The sequence below is a fragment of the Thermobia domestica genome, chromosome 9 (genome assembly GCF_964235325.1).
Source record: "Thermobia domestica chromosome 9, izTheDome1.hap1.1, whole genome shotgun sequence".
Classification (NCBI taxonomy): domain Eukaryota; kingdom Metazoa; phylum Arthropoda; class Insecta; order Zygentoma; family Lepismatidae; genus Thermobia; species Thermobia domestica.
In genome coordinates, this window is record NC_137462.1 from 71,348,408 (window position 1) to 71,367,528 (window position 19,121).

General features: G+C 34.7%; 1 protein-coding gene across 3 annotated transcripts in view; it reads right to left on the bottom strand.

Moving 5' to 3' along the window:
- Window positions 1-19,121, bottom strand: part of LOC145694736 (unconventional myosin-XIX-like) — a 90,275-nt gene that overhangs the window by 20,772 nt on the left and 50,382 nt on the right. For all 3 annotated transcript variants that reach the window (XM_081771317.1, XM_081771318.1, XM_081771319.1), the window contains 4 exons: window positions 18,736-19,008; window positions 15,134-15,366; window positions 10,525-10,704; window positions 8,757-8,879 (listed from right to left, as the gene is read on the bottom strand). In XM_081771317.1, the coding sequence (XP_081627443.1) occupies window positions 8,757-8,879; window positions 10,525-10,704; window positions 15,134-15,366; window positions 18,736-19,008 (809 nt within the window). The remainder of the gene's footprint in view (window positions 1-8,756; window positions 8,880-10,524; window positions 10,705-15,133; window positions 15,367-18,735; window positions 19,009-19,121) is intronic.

Sequence of the window (19,121 nt, forward strand, 5' to 3'; positions counted from 1 at the left end):
CGGGCTACTAAAGGACCAGTCTGATGTTGAAATAAAGTCTGGAACGTTGGCCCGTAGCCACTCCTTTATAGCCGTGCTTTGTGAGCGAGAGCAGACTCATGTTGGGAGGTCTACAGTTGGTTAGGAAGCAGTGATATTCTGGTTTCACAATGGGCTCCAACACGGTGATTTGGTCCACGGTAGCAGAAGTCTTCACTCTTATTCACAGAAATGGTGCCGTGTTGTGCATTGAAGCTCGCACTCCATCATATCATGATTGATGCTGGAAACATGTTCAGCAGCTTGCATTAATGATTATGCTTACACACAGTCATTTTGAGCATTAAAGGATGGGTCAACTGTGAACAGCTTCTCACCAAAAAAAGAAAATTGTCCTGTGACCATTTATTGCGTACTGCTTAAGGAGACGTTTGGCCTTCAGCACGCTCTGCTGGTATAACGTATGTCAGGAAATAACCTGTACGTTGTTTGTAGGCTATGACATGGTTGGTTTCGAAATAGACATCTCTTGGGACATCACTGATTGAGTCCTAACGCAATTCCGCTGAATCCTTGAAGCTATGGATTTAACTGCCTGTGGTGGGCCACATTGTGCGCGGTCTGCTACTACGCTGTCCGTCATTGAAACTTTCCGTTTCACTGTTCGCTGGATGGCATGGTAGACAAATTGTTTACTGATTTGCAGAGGTTTCAAAGTGGTGAATATCCGTCGTGGTAGCATACTCATCTTGTGTAGTGCTATGACTGCAACAGGATTTTCGTAATCGCCTCACTCCATCGTTACACTACCATGCGTCTTATCGTGGAATGAACGGCTCAGGGATCCATTACGCCAACGATACCCAGATAGCAGTATTCAGAACATGGTCAAGCGGCGGTCAAAATCTCTGACAATATTTATGAAATAACTAGGTATATGTATATACAAAAATTCTGAAACTTGGGAACTTGAACCCTTCCTCTTTATGAAATTCTATGTACGCTACTGTTTACAAATATTATTTGTAAAACATAACTGATTTCTTCTACTAGCACCCCTCATTGCAGTCTCTCTCCATAGCGGATTTCTATTTTGCATTTTTTTTCTTAAAAATTTAAAGAAACAAAACTAAACTTGTAGTTACTCTGGTAGACAACTGAATGTGAAAATTTCCTTTAAAATTCCCAATTTAAAGATTGCTACCTAAGTTTTGCTTTCGTGTTAACTTTAGTTTTCATAAATCATCATTACTTGATTTTGTTCACTTTTGATAAATCCTTACTTCATTAACAACCCTATAGTACGGTACAAGTAGTTCTTCTGGGAAGTATTCAAAAGGAGTAATTTACTCTGGGGTGAATTATTTTCGGACAATTTTCTAACAAAAACAATTTTGTCCATAGTTCATAAATAAATGTTTCCTTGACAACCCTACTATATGATATACTGAAAAAAGTTAGTAGGGTTAGTTTACTCTTGGAGGTGAGCTTTCTCAGTTTCCTCAAAAACACCTAAGGCATGCTTTTTTCATATTTTATAGATAAATATTTTGTTGGCATTCTTACAATGTGGTATAAGTTATTTCTTACGAAAAAACTACAAGAGGAAGTCTACTCTTAGAGGTTAGTTTTCTTCGGACAATTTTCTCGCAAACGACCCAGTGATGATGTTCATATTTCATTAATATGGTTGCAGTACAGAGTAAGTCATTATTTAATTTAAGACATGGGAACGAGAACATTTAGTTCGGTAACCCGTATACCTTTTATTTTTTCATGATACAATTAGAAATGGTTCACTTGTGACACTAGTGTAGTCGGGAAATTATTTGGATCATGAAGCTGACTACTCTTCATGATCTCGATTACTCTTTGAGATCACAGGAAATTTCCTATCTCGATTTTCTCGTCAACTACATGTTAAATTAAATTTTACATCCAATACTTTTCCCTTTAGGGACATGGGAAATGAATGATGATAAAAATCAAATGCACAACCCCTATGCCCTAACCAGATTCGAACCTCCAACAAAGCAACCTTGTGATCGCCAGTCTGATAACTTAGACCGCTTGACTATGCCCAGAGCCGTAGCGGAGCGCCTGCCCGGGCGCTGATAGCAAGGGGGCACCGAACGAGCACGAGGAAAGAAAAAATTGCAAATGAGTAAACGACACGTCACCCCGAAAAAAGTATTTGCGTCCTATTACATCAATATTGTCGTTTAGCAAAGAAATAGATTTGTTTAAAATTTTCTTGCTCGCAATCCAAACGTTTCAATAAGAGTTGCAACAAGTTGCAAGAGTTTTTTTTTCTTATTACTTACAGAAAGTTATTATATATGATTCCTTAATGTCGATGTGATACACATGCTGCCAAGTAATGACTTATAGTGCACGTAGAAGCGTTTTCAACATCAGAAACGGCCCGAGTCAGAAATACGTGTTCAGCGTTTTGATGATGATGAGCTTGCTTAGTTAATCACGCTTTTCTACCCAACCGGATTAATCATGACGGTGCGAATGACGGTATGAAAATAAGAGGGTGAAGAGACACATGCAAGCTGCTGTTTGCCCAGGAATACTAAAAACGAAGGTAAACAAGGGGAAGAATAACATTTTCGAACTTGAAGCAGTTGTAGAATAGGGGCTTAACGGGTCAGAACTTAACCCAACTTGAATTTTGTCTTTTTCAAAGACTGCTCACTACCAGTGATTTTTTAAAAATTCCATTGACATATGAAATGCTTCCAATTTGAAGGAATAATTGGGATAATTTCTTCACCAAATAATTGTATCACTTGGATTTCTTTTTGTGCACACGTATCTAGTTGTGATTTTCTTTATCTATCTACATACACACATTATATATATATATATATATATATATATATATATATATAAAAGGTGATTCACGAAATCCATAACAGATCTCAGCTCCTAGTGCACAGGAATCTTTGAAACCAAAGAAGTTTATCAAAAAGCATGTGCCGAATCACGTGGTGATGCTTCTGAAATCAGGGGCGTCTCAGCAATATTTATACAGAGGGCAACTTCAAAATTTTCATTGGAAGCAGGGTTTTAATTTTTCCCCAGTGAAACAATCGTTAAATTTTCAACAACTTTGGGAGGAAACACTTTGCCATATATTTTACTGTTTGGGAGCTATACGAGCTCATTAGTACGTCAATGCGAGGATTTCCGCATACCGTAACTCAAAAGGAATATCAAATAATTGTTTGAAATTAAACTCAAGTACGAAAGTGCACATGAGGAAATAAACAGTGCAATTTTCGAAAACTGTGGCGTCTCGGGAATACCTCTATTGGGGGCGGCCAAGCCAAAGATAAATAGGGGTCGATTTTGCTTGCGTTGAAAGAAGCGCTAAATGTTGGACCACTTTTATAGGCAATAGTTCATGACAGTTGGTGTCGTATGGCTGCTACAGAAGCTGAGTTGTTGGAGAAAAAAGATGATGAGATACGATGCTAGAGCAAAACGAAATAGAAAACAATTGGTCGAAACAAAGGTGAAAAAGTAACGAATTTGCTGTTACTAAAGGATTGAACAAAACATTGGGGCATGAACCTGGTTATTTGCAATGGAGCAAATTCAGAAAGATGCGTACCTAAAGAATCGTCTTATCTTGTGCAGAATGTAGTAGATGCAGCCTTTGCTTCTACGCTCAAAGTGTAGTCCACGAACAACAATATAGCGATTTATTCGATTTACATAATAATGAACAACAGTTTCAAGCTCGGCCACGTTGATGTTCTGGAATGGAGTTGTAATGCGTTGCTTTATGTTGCACATTGTAGTTGGTCTATTGACATAAACAAGGTTCAAAATTCGATCCCAGAAAAAATAGTCCAAACAAACAGATCAGGAGACCTCGGAGAAAACTATAGATTGGAACCTCTCTCAATGCAGCTTTGCGGAAATAGAACATGTCCCATTATGTCTCTTTCCTACAGATGTCCCATTATGTGCTGGACAGCCATCTAATTGAAACCACATCGTCTGACGTGTATGGAGAGGTACATTTTCCAATAGTAGCTGTAGATGGTACCTCAAGAAATCACGAAACACTGCACCTTTTAAATGACCCTCACAAAACAATAGCACAATGACCTGAGTCCCTAGAAATCTACCCAACACATTAATGCTCCACCTTCATTGCTGATTGACTTCTTACATCTCGTGCGGATTCTCCGCTGACCAGTAATGTGCATTGTAGAGATTTAAGTTATCACTACGGAGCGTGTTTCATCAGTCCATATAACGAAGACTACGAAATTTGGAAGTTCTCACAATTGATTGATTATCCAGCTGCAGAACAGAAGACATCAATTGCGGTCAGCATCTCTTAGTTTCTGATGCAGAGATGGTAAGGAGGTATTGTATTTTCACAGAATACGCTGTACACTATCTTGACCGACACCACACACTTGTGTGATCTGTCGTGAAGATACCTTGTACATGTACACTCATGTCCAAAATTATTGTCGCATGTCTATAATATGTTGTTGTAGGAATAGGATTTGATAACGAATTCGTCAGGTATTTTTTATAATGTTAGTATGTATATAATCGGCAAAGGCATGTATGTAGCAAATTTCATGTCAAAAGAGCAGTAAATAAGAACAATAGAACGAAAATAAAACTTTCTTGTCCATTTAGTAACATTTTGTTTTACTCATTCTAATTTTCGTATTTATGAATATTTTTCTATGAAATTTACCACAACTATACATTTCCCGATTATACACACAGTATCAGTATTAAAAGTACCCTGCAAAATCATTATCAAATTATATTCTTACAAGAAGACAGTTATAGATATGCGACAATCATTTTGGACATGAGTGTACATTCACAGCAGCAGCTGCAAGTACATCAATGACAATGTTTTCATTTTGTATGACTCCCCTCCAGACATCATAGCTTCGACGAATGTTCTCTGTCTACCACATTGTACTGCTAATTTCCGCAGAGGAATATAGGAAATAATTTTATCGTTCTGGATAGTATGCAGCTTATAATCGCACTGCAGCCTTACAATTTTCCCCACATTACCCCAAAATCATTAGCATTTGGAATGCCTCCAAATTCGTATACGGCATGAAGTTATTATTTACTACCGACTCCTCCTACTAAAATCACTCAACGCTTCTTTCAACACAAGCAAGATCGACTCCTGTTTCTATTTGACATTTTGAAGTTGGCAGCCTCCAATAGAGGTATTCCCGAGGCACAACTGTTTCGAAAAGTGCACCGTTTGTTTTCTCATGTGTACTTTCGTAGTTCGGTTTAGTTTCAAGCAATTATTTGCTGTTCCTTTTAAGTTACGGCATGCGGAAACTCTCACATTGACTTACTAATGAGCTCGTATAGCTCCCAAACCGTAAGAGATGTGGCAAAGTGTTTCCTCTGAAAGCTGTTTACAATTTAGCGATTGTTTCAATGGGGGCAAAATAAACCCTTGTTTCAATTTAAAATTTTGAAGTTGCTCCCCGTAGAAGTATTCCTGAGACGCCCCTAATTTCAGAAGCATCACCACGTGATTCGGCACATGCACTTTGATAACAAACATTTTGTTTCAAAGATTTCTGTGCACTAGGAGCTGAGTCAAATCCCTGTTATGGATTTCGTGAATCACCCTGTATATATACGTATATAAAATACGTGTGTGTATGCATGTTAGTATATTTTTAATATGTTAATTAAAAATAAGTAACCTTAACTTCAGAATTTTCATTCATTAAGAAATTAAGTACTTACTGCAATTTCAAACACATGTAGTAGTCAAACTACATTTTGGTTAGAACATAAAACATATTCTACACTTCCATCAATCAACTTTAAGAAATTCGCAAAGAAGACCCCTTCTGAACTTCCGTTACATTTCACAATATATATATATATTTCTTTTTACCGTAAAACATTTGAAATTAAAATGCTATTTATGTGGTCACGTACAAAAGTTAGAATAAAATTAAAGAAGTTAACAATTATTACTGGAAATTAATGCTGTCACCCAGTTCGAACATTTTAAAAGCACATAGTTGCTAATAAATTGAAATTTCATTTCTTATTGATTGCATGTAACGTTGTAAATAGATGTACATTTCCATAAATGTTCTCCAAGTAAATTTGTATATAACCAAATTTAGTTTTGTCAAGTTTTAACGAAAATCCAAAATAAGCCTCTTGAAAACAGCTCTTACATATTGATCACTTTCTGTCGTTGTAATGGTGTCCAAGCCGCCTGATAAAATTTTAGTGTACCATAAAAACAAAAGCTGCTTATTTGTTAAAAAAAATCTTGGTAAGGTGAGTATAGGGGGCGCCGAATTCTACTTCGCCCCGGAAGCCGAAATCTCTAGCTACGGTTCTGGCTATGCCAAGTAGCTTGAATAAAGCTTGCAACAATTCTCAGGTAAGTTACGGTCCTTGTAACGAACCTCGTTCTTCTCCTCCAACGTCCTTCTAAACCAAGATTTCAAACCCCATGTTGGTTCCATAGTAGAGTATATTTCCTGGAAACTACTTAGTACGTTACAAATTAAATGATCGTATAAAGCATCTTTCTGAAGTGAAAACGACTGACACTTGTTTACCTGCCTTTTCAATACCATCAGTAAATTTGTACTTTTTTGAACTCTACTGTTGTCTCATATTATGAAATTTAAAATAAATTCAATTTTTTGAAATACTATTTGACGGAGACCTCTACTAGCTCCTTGTAGGACAGATCCAGAATTCATATTGGTAATCTTAAAATGTACCATCTATCATCCAACAAAATAGTAATACGGAATATTTTATCCGGATTTAATTTTACTAGCTTCAAAAATATGACTGACTTACTCCAAATACTCTGCAACCTCTTGTTCGTAATCAAAACGATCAAACTGACACGATATTGTTTTAGCTATCTTCTAAACAAACGTCTGTTTTCATCAATAATATTCGCTTACGAAGAATTCGATCACTATCTCCCCATATTATTACAACTAAAACCTGCTACTTGAATGAGAACAGTAAGAAATCACAGCCAGGAACTACCTAATTTCCATGACTTACACGAAGTCAAACCATCTATATCTGATAATTTTCAATATTAAATATGACTACACAAATCATTCAAGATTAAAAATATAGATATATATATAATTACAAGATCTACATAGAAAATCACGTTCATTGCTAAAGTAAACATTAAGTTGAAATTCAAAAGCAAACTTTGTAGTACTAATTGAACCACCACATTTCTCGTTTACTTTTGCGATTTAAACGAACCTTCATCTCTTTAATAAATTAGATAGGTTTACTATCACTAAAATTAAAAGAATTTATTTATTTTTTGTTATTATTATTATTATTATTATTATTAACATTATATAGTTTGTACCTCAAATCCGATTTTTTTAAATCGAAAAACTGGAATGTTGGTGGTGCCGCTAAATATATTATTAGGTTGGTGCAAATGAAAAGTTCGCTTTTACATCTGGTGAGAAACTCACTTCAGCAACATAACACAGGGGTGGACTTAGGTTACGTGTCTAACATCACAAACTGAATAACCATCCAGCAAACAGGAAAGCGTATCTAGACAGACTGGAGGAAGTATGTTGTTGCACAAGGTTGTACGAAAGAGCACCGTGGATAACACTCAATTGTGAGTAATTTTTCTTTATGAATTCAAATTACACAGCAAACACAAACAGTGCATTTTGTTCAAGAATAGCGAATGAATACACCATTCGCCACTGGACTGTCTAATTTCGTTCCAGTGACACACTATTGCAAATTGAACCCCATTCGCATATCGACCAACATCATGTTCGGATGACCTGCTCAGGAACACCCTCATGCAGACCCTTGGAATGCTGGATGTGCCATTCCAAACGAGTTAGGCAAATACTATGCTCCATGCAATTGATAAGGTCGAAAGAACTTAGTGCAACTGAGTTGACATCAGTCAACAAGAATCACCGTTTGGAGGTTTACATTTCTCTGAATATAACTTGGAAAATTTCCTGTATTGTACTGTCACTGCACTGTCTAATGAAATATGAATCTTCTACGACAATCGTAGCCAAGATAGCAGCTGAGTCGTGACCAATGTCCAGAACAGTGTCCCAAATCACATCTCTACCCGCGAAGGTGTTGCTGCTGGTATGGTGGATGTGATATATCATTTCTTGCTCCGGCGAGGTAAAACCATAACCGCAGATCGTGATAGTCCTGAACTCAATGAAGTGCAGCCTAAACTTGTCCGTAAGCATTCATCAATGTTCAACAGACATGGTGTTCACATGTAGCTCTAAAATGCACTCCCACATCTCGTTCCAAGAACGGTACAGACTACATAAATTACGGTGTGAGATCATTCCTCACCCATCGAATTCTGCTAACGTCTCTCCCTCCGAGTACAACCTCTCCCGGCATCTCGATCAGTTTTTGAAAAGCAAAACCTTCCCTGATGATTGGGTGTTACCACGTGCGGTCGACAACTTCCTCGCATCGTAGATTTCAGACTTCTTTCGCCACAAAACCCAATCGTTGGCTTAGTGATAAAAAAAAAAAAAAAAAAAAAGTTGTAAATGGCGGCCACTTTGATTAACCAGGTATTGCAGTTTCTTAATTCTTTTTTTTGGGGGGGGGAGGCTGTAGAAATGACGCGCCTTCGTACCAATCTAATACCTGTATACTCATTTATCTAAAATCAATATTTATCTAACAAATCAATAAATATTCATCAAAATTAAAAATACCTTGAATTTTCCTAATAGTGTATGCTTCTTTGCGTCTACATCATCATTTTGCTTTGTATCCAACAACTGGATTACAAAATCTTTAATGCTTACGATAAGTACTTCTTCGAAATCTGATGGAATCTGTAAAATTTATTTAAATTATGGATACAAATCTCGAAAACAACAGGATATAAATACACACGAAACTACATAGCAATACGAGCAAAAGATGCAAAAGATTGTATTATGCAATAAAGCAAAATAATATACAAAGATTGTATATATATAAGACCATATATAAATGAATGCAAAAGAGAGAGATACCGATTTAGTACCTGAATACAACCAACACCTATTCATTCAGGCAAACCATTATTACATTAATCTACTACCATCTGTCAACAACTCACAGCATCAATACAAAACAACTTTCTCAAATAGTATGTTACTTCCTACAAAACACTTTTATCCCCATGATATATTATTCTTTATATACAACACTATGTCCGATTATTCTCAAACTCCAATACAAACACTTTCCGTCTCTCAACAATTCGGTACTTAGTGAAATGAACTTTTAAATATATCGTTTTATAGAGGGTCGGACGAGCAGGCCCGTATTTATTTACGGACTATAGGGGCCCGGGTCCAGGTAGCACACTAAAAAATCGAGATTGAAGTTTGATAAGCGGAAAAAAACAGAGGCTCTCCACAAGAGAGAAATTAGGGAGATCTATACTGAAAACAATGTTGGCGCCAAGGAGCGACCTAGGAGCTGAGGTTATTGCTTATTGACTGTCAATGTAAAACTATGTTGTTTTGTTTATTTATCAATTTTTATTGTTTTGTTTACACATAACTGAACACGTACAAATATGGAGCAGAAGGAGTGAAATATTTTCTTCAGTTCAAAGGAGTAGGGGTATCAAAACTGTTAAACACGGCCTCGCGGACGAAGCAGGTTTCTTCTAATCTTTTGAAGCTCTGCCGTTATCAGTTAGCGCTCTGGTACTGTAACCATAAAATGTTTATTTGCTCTTGGAATTATGCTTTTGGAGTACCCTTTGAATTTTCAACTGTTATCACTTGCATTCAAATACAATCTCACAACTCCCACTACAAAATAAACGGAATATGTTCATTTACATCAAGTTATGCTAAAAATGTGTTATTTACTTCACCAATACTGATTGATGTATGAAGTGTTTAAAAATACGTGTGTGTTATATTGAAAGTAATAATTAATTCTTTATACATGTTTAGATACATTCTAAACCTCTAAGTGCGCAAGTTGATGGTGGTAAGAGGAACATCAATATTTAAATTTACCAGGCCCTGAGAAAGAGTGAGATGGAGAGAAAGTTTGTTTTGATTGTCTGTCAGGTTAAGTGGAATCTTCTGTCATTTTTATATGTAGAGCACAGTTTTCCTTTTTTATTAATATTTTTCTTATTATAGTAAACTACATGTGGTAGCAAGGAGAGTTTCTATCCTAAGTTGAGATATTTCATCGTTATTTAAAATAATTATAGATATTTTGTCAATTTTACATCTTATTTCGTGCCCGCTGACACTGCCATCAGAAGCTAGCTTGAAGTGTTTCCTAGTTTATATCATCTTCCTAAGGAAACTGTAGAAAGTAAGATTTTCGGGATTGTTTATGAACAATTTACAGAACTCACCAACGGTATATATATATATTTACTTTAATGTAAAGAAAAGTCATACATAAAATTTACCAAAAGCTTATAGTAGATAGTAGTAGAAGTAGATAATAAACACAAACCTCATCACTGTTTTTATCCAACAGATCTTTCATGCTATATTGAACATCCCCGGCATAATGTCTAATAATGAACGTGTTATAATCCCACTTTTTCACTGGAACAAGATTTTTGTTTGTAAGAGTGCAATACATTCTTTGACATACCACTTCATCAGGACTGTACCTTTTTAACAAGCATTCCTATAGGAAAAGAAAGACTTTTACTAAAAACTAAAGACTAAAAACTAAAGACTAAAAACTAAAAACTAAACTCAGTAATTTAATTATATATATATATATATATATATATATATATATATATATATATATATATAGATATTAGGAGGCACCACCAGAATTGAGACCTTTGAGCTGTTTTATCTGTTTGAGCTGCTAAGAGTGTTTCGCCGGTGCTTCGAGCAAGGGTAATTGAAACACATGTAAGATAGTTCGATCACGTCCCAAGGAGTTGCTAACTATCGAAAGAGAAACACGCAAAATCACAAAGTATGTCTGCACAAGATTCAGAAAGAAGTGTTTAATAATGATTTTACTTTATAATGTTATACTTTACAGTTATGTTACTTTTTTTTTTATGTAATATGTGGAGCAATCCACATGAAATCGACCAATTTCCAGGTCAAAGATTGCTGACAAAATTTATTTTTTATTTTTTTACCTTAGACTGTACCACATTCAGGAAGTTGTAAACGGGTATTCATTATTTTTAGCCGCGCAAAAAGTTTGTTTGTAGCAGCCATTTTGTATAGGCGCAGTACGTATTTTGCACTTTTCAGAGGATTACGTTAAACACTAACTTTTTAGGTTTTAAAGATGGTGAGTTCAAACGAAAACCATATGAAAGATAATGGAATGAACAACATGTTGTGTTCTGTGCACATTGAGACGTACGTTAGAACGTCGGGGAAAAAGCTCTGAACATTCAAGTTGGAAACCTAAAAATGACCGTTTTGGAATGTACATTTTGAAACAAAATAAATAAGACGCGCCTTCAATTTTTTTGTCTACATAGAGACTAGATGATAGACAACGTCCTAAACAAGTTTCAGATTTGAGAACCATATACTTGATTTTTTGCAAACTTTAAAACATTGCGAATTTTCGAAATTCGTGTATTTTCACCATCAAATATCTCAGGAAGGACGCAAGCGAAAAATCTGAAATTTGCACAAAATAAACTATAGTTGTGCAGTAACGCGTGGGTAAAATTGTATCACTGAGACTTGAGTAGTTTCTGAGTTATAAGTTGTTGCAATGATGTGAAATTCGAAATTTTAACACCTGAACAGATGTTCAGGTTCTGTGTTGATAGTATCTCAGCCATACAATTTATCTATGTTTCATCAGAAGAAGTGCAGTCAAACAGAAAAAAATTCGAGATTTGATACTTGTAAAAGAATTATCAATACCAGATCATATCATAGATTTGTACCTCTGACACAAACACAAATTAGATGTTATGAATAGTCATAACCAGATGGATTTACTGATTGCAGTACTTCAGTACTTCCAGAACATAGCATGTTGTCATTCGCACCTAATGATACAGTAGTCTGTATTTACGACGAGAAATGGCGGATTGGGAGAATTGAAGACATCAGTTAGGACGATCTTCTTGTTCACTTTTTTCATTCTCATGGCCCAAGGACCTCTTTTAAACTACCTACGAGTGACAAGGTGTGGGTGCCAATCACTAAGGTTCTCCGGAAACTCACACCCACGGAGTTCACAATTAATACAGGACGTACTTTCAATATCAGTGCCAAACCCTGTACACAAATTAGTCAACTGTTTACCTCACTGATGTTTTAACAGCAGCGCTATAGGCAAAAAAGAAATAACAGACGCGTTTCCTTTCGTTTGTTTTTCTTTGTATAAAATATGATTTAGAAATTGGGCACATTTTACCAATTTAACATTATTGTCGTGTTATTTTGACTTTTGCTACAAAGTTTATATCCACGCTTCATGGCGTTTCATGATATTAAGTTCCAGTAAAGAAAAAAAACATAACTCAGAAACCACTCAAGTCTCAGTGATGCAATTTTACCCACTTGTTATTGCAAAACTATCGTGTATTTGTGCAAATTTCAGATTTTTCAATTGCGTCCTTCCTGAGATATTTGATGCTGAAAATACACGATTTTCGAAAATTCGCAATGTTTAAAAATTTCCAAAAAATCAAGTATATGGTTCTCAGATCTGAAACTTGTTTGGGACGTTGTCTATTATCTAGTCTCTATGTAGACAAAAAATTGAAGGCGAGTCTCATTTATTTCGTTCCAAAATGTACATTTCAAAACGGCCATTTTTAGGTTTCCAACATCAATGTTCAGAACTTTTTTCCCCGATGTTTTGAAGTACGACTCAATGTCCACAGAACACAAAATGTCCATTCCATTATCTTTCATATGGTTTCGGTTTGAACTCATTACCTTTAAATCCTAAAAAATTACAGCTTTTAACGGAATCCTCTGAAAAGTTCAAAATACGCTCAGGCGCCTATACAAAATGGTCGCTGCTACAAAACCTGCGTGGTTAAAAAATAAATGAATACCTGTTTTCAATTCCTAGAATATGGTACAAACTTAGGTAAAAGAATTAATTAAAAACTAAATTTTGTCAGCAACCATCATTGGTCGATTTCATTTGGAAATGTATTATATGAAACTTATAAGTGAAAAATGAAATTAAATACAATCATGTTTTTCTTCAAAAGGTAATAATGGAAAGGAAGCTTTTAAAGGATTGTGATATACTATTTTTAATAATTGCATACATACTTTTTATTTTATTTTACATTTTGTCTTAAGAACGAAAGGATCACGATAAGTCTTAATATTATGTAGCAGGCACACTTGTACCGCAAAAGCGTAATAAGGTATCACGAGAAATTACACAGATCTGACTTCTTCTTGAGCTCCCTCATGGCTAAGCAGTTAGCGTACGCGCCTGTGGCGTGGGAGACCCGGGTTCGATTCCCGGCGGGAGCTCATGTAGTACGGATTCTACGTTAATCAGTAGGTCCACGTCTCATATAGCCTCGCTGCTGAAAGGGAAGCTAAAACTAAAATCAACTCTTCTTCTTCTTCTCATAATAATAAAATAATAATAATAATAATAATAATAATAATAATAATAATAATAATAATAATAATAATAATAATAATAATAATAATGATAATTGTTAGATATACTTGTTATTATCCTTTTTTTATTTTTGCTTCTGCAGTAACCTGGGCTTTCTCCTCTCTTTCAAACTTATCATACTCATTGACATGGTAAGTTGAGTAATATGGCTTGATGTTCAACTTTTTTCAGCAATCCCTTAATGCTTTCATTATAAACCACAAATACACATAAACATTTAATATTATTTCTGACTTCTTTGTAAAGGACGTAAATCCTCAGGGAGAGTTGAATTAAGTTAGGATTGGTTACTTGCGCCTTACATAAGTACTCCACTCCACTCAAATTATTCGATATGGTGCCATAAATATCGAAGTGGAAATACGGACGTTACTTTGTAGGTTCGCCCATAACTTCTGGATGCAAATCGTTTTAGCGGCATTTCGTGTACGATTAGAAATTTGAAGGAGCACCATTACTAGATGGATTTGTGAGTTAGTAGGGTTTTTTTTTTTTTTTTTTTACTGTAATTTTTAAAAATTATATACTCACTTAGAATGACCAAAATCAACAAGTAATATTCAGTAATATTCTTTTTGATTGTCTATGATTATTTGCCGATACTAGAACCTCTCAACCAAGGTTCTGGAGTGCAGCTTTGTCACGTTAGTCTAGTATGGGGAGCACCACTTGATAACCCATTTTTCTTGAATTGCAGCCGCAATGCGTCTGCGTTGTTTGCAATAAATATCAGCAGTAATGTAACATTCCTGGGAAGCAATTCATAGTACATGATGTATTCTTTGTGCCATCAGGTACAGCATTATCTTGTGATGAATGACACACGCTTTTGTACAGGAGGTTTCTTCGTGATTTTTTTCTAATGTTGCCATAAATACAGCATTTCTCATTTCGGTAATAATCCAGGAGAGGAATGATTGGTACTATTCACAACTTAACCGATGACGAAAAAGCAAGAAAGTACAAATGGACATCCATTAATCTATTGGTTTTGCTTGAAGATTGCGTTATATGTGTACATAATTTTTGAACCTTGCCCAGGGAATGTGACCATTGCATGATGATTGACTGGTTACTACTTCTTGGATAGGGTGAATAAATATAGTGCACATACGTACGATGTAACAAATTGATGCGTCTAGTATATTTTACTTATAGTAAGGAAAGCGAAAATAATTGAAGAAACGAAATGATGTACAGTCAGAAACAATATTAAGTATAGGTTGGAGGTATAAGAAATGATAGCTCTAATCTATACTTAATATTGTTTCTCACTGCACATGAAATACAAAATAATACTTAAGTTAATATTAAGTAAAATGAAATTTATGATATTCAAATTAACGTGAAAATAAGAAATAACAGTTGAGCAGAAGAGCACATATACTATAATCAAACTATTTTTTTTTTCTTTTTAGTCTTCCGAAATTTCGCATATCCTTTAATATATAGTACTTACTTCATTCAGAATTCCAAAAACTGAGACTGAAGAATCTAATAAATGTATTCGTCCAACATCATCGTCGTGTTGCATTATGCTTTGAACAAGTCCTTCCTCTGAAAGAATCTTATGGTGATAATTCACGAATTTTCTGATGAAGTAGTAATGAAGTCTTTCATTAGCATAATTAATACACAATTGCTCTAAACTATTTTTCTCAAATATTTCAAATCCATAAATATCCAAGATGCCTAAGAAAAAACAAAGACAACAATCGTTAGCAAACATGTGTTAACTCGAATTCAGTAAAATTAAATGTACACACTCAATTCTTCATTTAAAAGATACGGTAGTTTGGATAGAGAGAACTTGATACTAGAGTCAGACTTTTGAATCTATGTTATCAATATACGAATTTTCGTCTCATTCCGACTTTTATTTCAAAATGACGTATTAACATTACCATCGGTTTGCTTTAGCGTGAAGAAAGGACGTTCAACTTAGATGTCTTTGAGAATTTCCATCTACAATATTATTTATTTACCAGACTTAAATTTCTACCAGACATAAAGTTAAAAAAAAAGCGTGAAAATAATTTACTATTATATATATATATATATATATAAAATGAAAGCCACTATTTTCGTGACTTTGTACCTCTTGAATCACCCGACCGATCTCGATCAAATTTTCAACAGATGAAGTTCGGGCTTGGGATGGTTTTTATCATTTCACTTTGACAATACAACGTAAAAAATGAGAAGGAGAGAAATACGTGTAAATAAAAATAAATAAAACTTAATAACTCTTGAACCACGCGACTGATCTCGATTAAATTTGCCACATAGATGAGGTTCGGGCCTGGGATAGTTTCTATCATTTCATTTTGACGGTGTGCAACTTAGACGAGGAGGAGGGGAAGATATTTAAACATAAAAATGAAAGTGACTACTTTTGTGACAATTCTTGAACCATACGACCGAACTCAATCAAATTTTCAACATAGATGAGGGTCGAACTTGGGGTGGTTTCTATTACTTTGACAGTGCAAATTCGATTAAGGGAGGGGGAGATATTTAAAAATGATTGAAAAATGACCGATATTAGTGGCGAATCCATGATTTTCGAGGTCACTGAGACAAACAGTGACACTTCCGATGCTGTTTAAATCCAAATTCACCCCTTTATGTCCAAAATGAAGCGTATTCTCCTTGTGAGAAGAACGGGTATTCTGCTAGTATAAATCATAATCTGCTAGTGTTCATATTATATATATATATATATATATATATATATATATATATATATATATGTGTGTGTGTGTGTGTGTGTGTGTGTGTGTGTATGTTCATTACTGTTAATACATACGTTAAGCAAGGGGCTGCGGTGTCTGTGATAGAGCGTTCGCTTCTGGTGGGCTCACTGGCTTGATTCCAGATCGTGTCAAGAAAGCTTTGTAGTGGATAAAGATCGTGTGCTAGGGTTTTCTCGAGGTTTTCCAGTTTCCTCCAATATTCTTAATATCATTATTTCGTTAATTATCATCACCACTGTCTCTTTTTTTAGCTTTGGATCATATTCGTAGGACGTTAAACTAAAGGAAAATATTGAGCTGGTATAGTGTGTTTTTGTTTATTCTTTTAAATGATCGGAGACTTTTTATTTGTTTATTTATTTAGGAAATTATTTTCCTTCTTATTAACTACTTCTCTGTTATTATACTTCAATTAAATGTTTTACGAAATATTATTCCAATGAAGATTTCAATAAAACATCAGACAAAAATTTGAAATATTTTGCATATCGAAGCAGTAAGTATGCACAGATTGAGTTGAGTTGAGTTTGAGTTTAACGTCCCGTTCAGCGGCGAGGCTATATGAGACGTGGACCTACTGATTAACGTGGAATCCGAACCACATGAGCTCCCGCCGGTAATCGAACCCGGGTCCCTCACGCCAAAGGCGCGTATGCTAACCGCTTAGCCACGGAGGAGCTCTATACACAAATTTATTTAGATTTGATTTGATTTATTGACATATAACACAACAGGCACAGGCCTAATTACAGTGTTACATAGTATATCGCTATACAGATTATATAGGTTAATAAAGCTATTGGTCATAATTACATTTGTCTTACAAAATTAATAGACTTCTTAAAACTACTTACATCCATTGCCAGTACATCCAGGTTGAAATTTTCTTTAACTAACGTGTTGTAGGTTGCACTAACTCTCCATATAGGAGATCTGCTTAAAACGTTTGTTTTCGCTGTCATACAAAAAAATGTATTTTTCGAAGCAGTGCGCAATTTAATAGATGGTACTTGGATACATATTTTTTCGTTAAGATCAGGACAGTCTATTTTGCCATGAAAGAGTTTGTGTAGAAACAATAAATCAATATTTCTTCTCCTGAGTTCTAATGTTTCAAAATTAAAATTTTCAACAAGGTTAATGTAGCTTTCAAATTTTGGATAGAATTTTGTTTTCTTAAGGGTAAGAAGCCTTAGAAACTTATTTTGAGTACGCTCAATCAAGAATGAGTATTTCTGTATATTAGGGTTCCATATATTACTACAATATTCTAATTTTGACCTGACGTATGCATAATACAGTACAATTAAAGTTTGATCATTTTGAAAATCTTTACTGACTCGATAAATATATCCAAGATTTTTGTAGGCTTCTTTGCAAATAGTTTCAATGTGTTGAATAAAGGTTAATTTTGAGTCAAAAATAACTCCCAAATCCCTTATAAAATCAAGCTTTTTCAGTTTTTCCCCTAATATTGAATAATTATATTGAATATATTTTTCTTTTCTAGTGAATGTTAAATAACTGCATTTACGAACATTTAACTTAAATTTATTGTTTTTACACCAAATTTCAAGATTTTGTAAGTCACTCTGAAGTTCTAAACAGTCCTGAATTGTTTCAATTCTGTTGAATATTTTAAGGTCATCAGCAAAGAGTAGATTTTTAGAAAACTGAAAGTACTCAGGAAGATCATTTACCGCCAAAATGAAAAGTAGAGGTCCCAGATTCGAGCCTTGAGGGACTCCAGATGTTGCATGGAAGATTTGAGATTTATGATTACGATACAATACAGTTTGTTTACGATTTTGAAGGTAGGAAGCAAAATATTGCAGAGTTGATTTCGAGAAGTTAAAGGATGCCAGTTTGTTTAACAGAATGTCATGGTCAATGACGTCAAATGCTTTAGAAAAATCAGTATATATGACATCTACTTGTCCTTGCTTGTCAAGTTCCTTCGAAATGTAGTCTGCTATTAGTGCTAGATTTGATACAGTAGATCTGCCCTTCAGAAATCCATGCTGACTGACAGATAATGCAGGTTTAACATGATCCATTATTCGCTTATGCAGTATATATTCATACACCTTGGCAAACGCAGATAAGATAGAAATTGGTCGGAACTGTTCGATGTTGCTAGCTGAGTTTGTTTTGGGTATTGGACACACAACTGACTCCTTCCATTTTTCAGGAAAGGTACATGTTTTTATAGATAAATTAAATATAATATTCAGAGATAAATTAAATATAATATTATATATTATATTAAATATAATTATTTACTTGACATAAAGAAAAGTGTTACCTAATACATTTACTTTTCCTGTCACATTAGCGGCCAGCTTCGAGTTGATATAATTTACAATCCAATGGAAGAGCTGTTGATAGAGAAAACGCATCAAACTATCCCTACGACCATTGCATTCTTCAATATTAACACAAGGAATCTGATATACAGAGGCTTTTCTGTCTATACTACCAGATTTTGCTTTGATTGTTTTAACTATTAGTAAGTTACGGAGGACGGATTCTTCCAATCCTAATAACTGAGCAGCAGCACAGAGACTAGACTGTGAACCTGTTAAAAAGAAAGAAAAATTATTCTGAATACTTACTGAAATTATAAAGAGAACGAACACTATAAAGTAAATTTACTTATTTAATTTATATATATACCTAGGCATATTAACG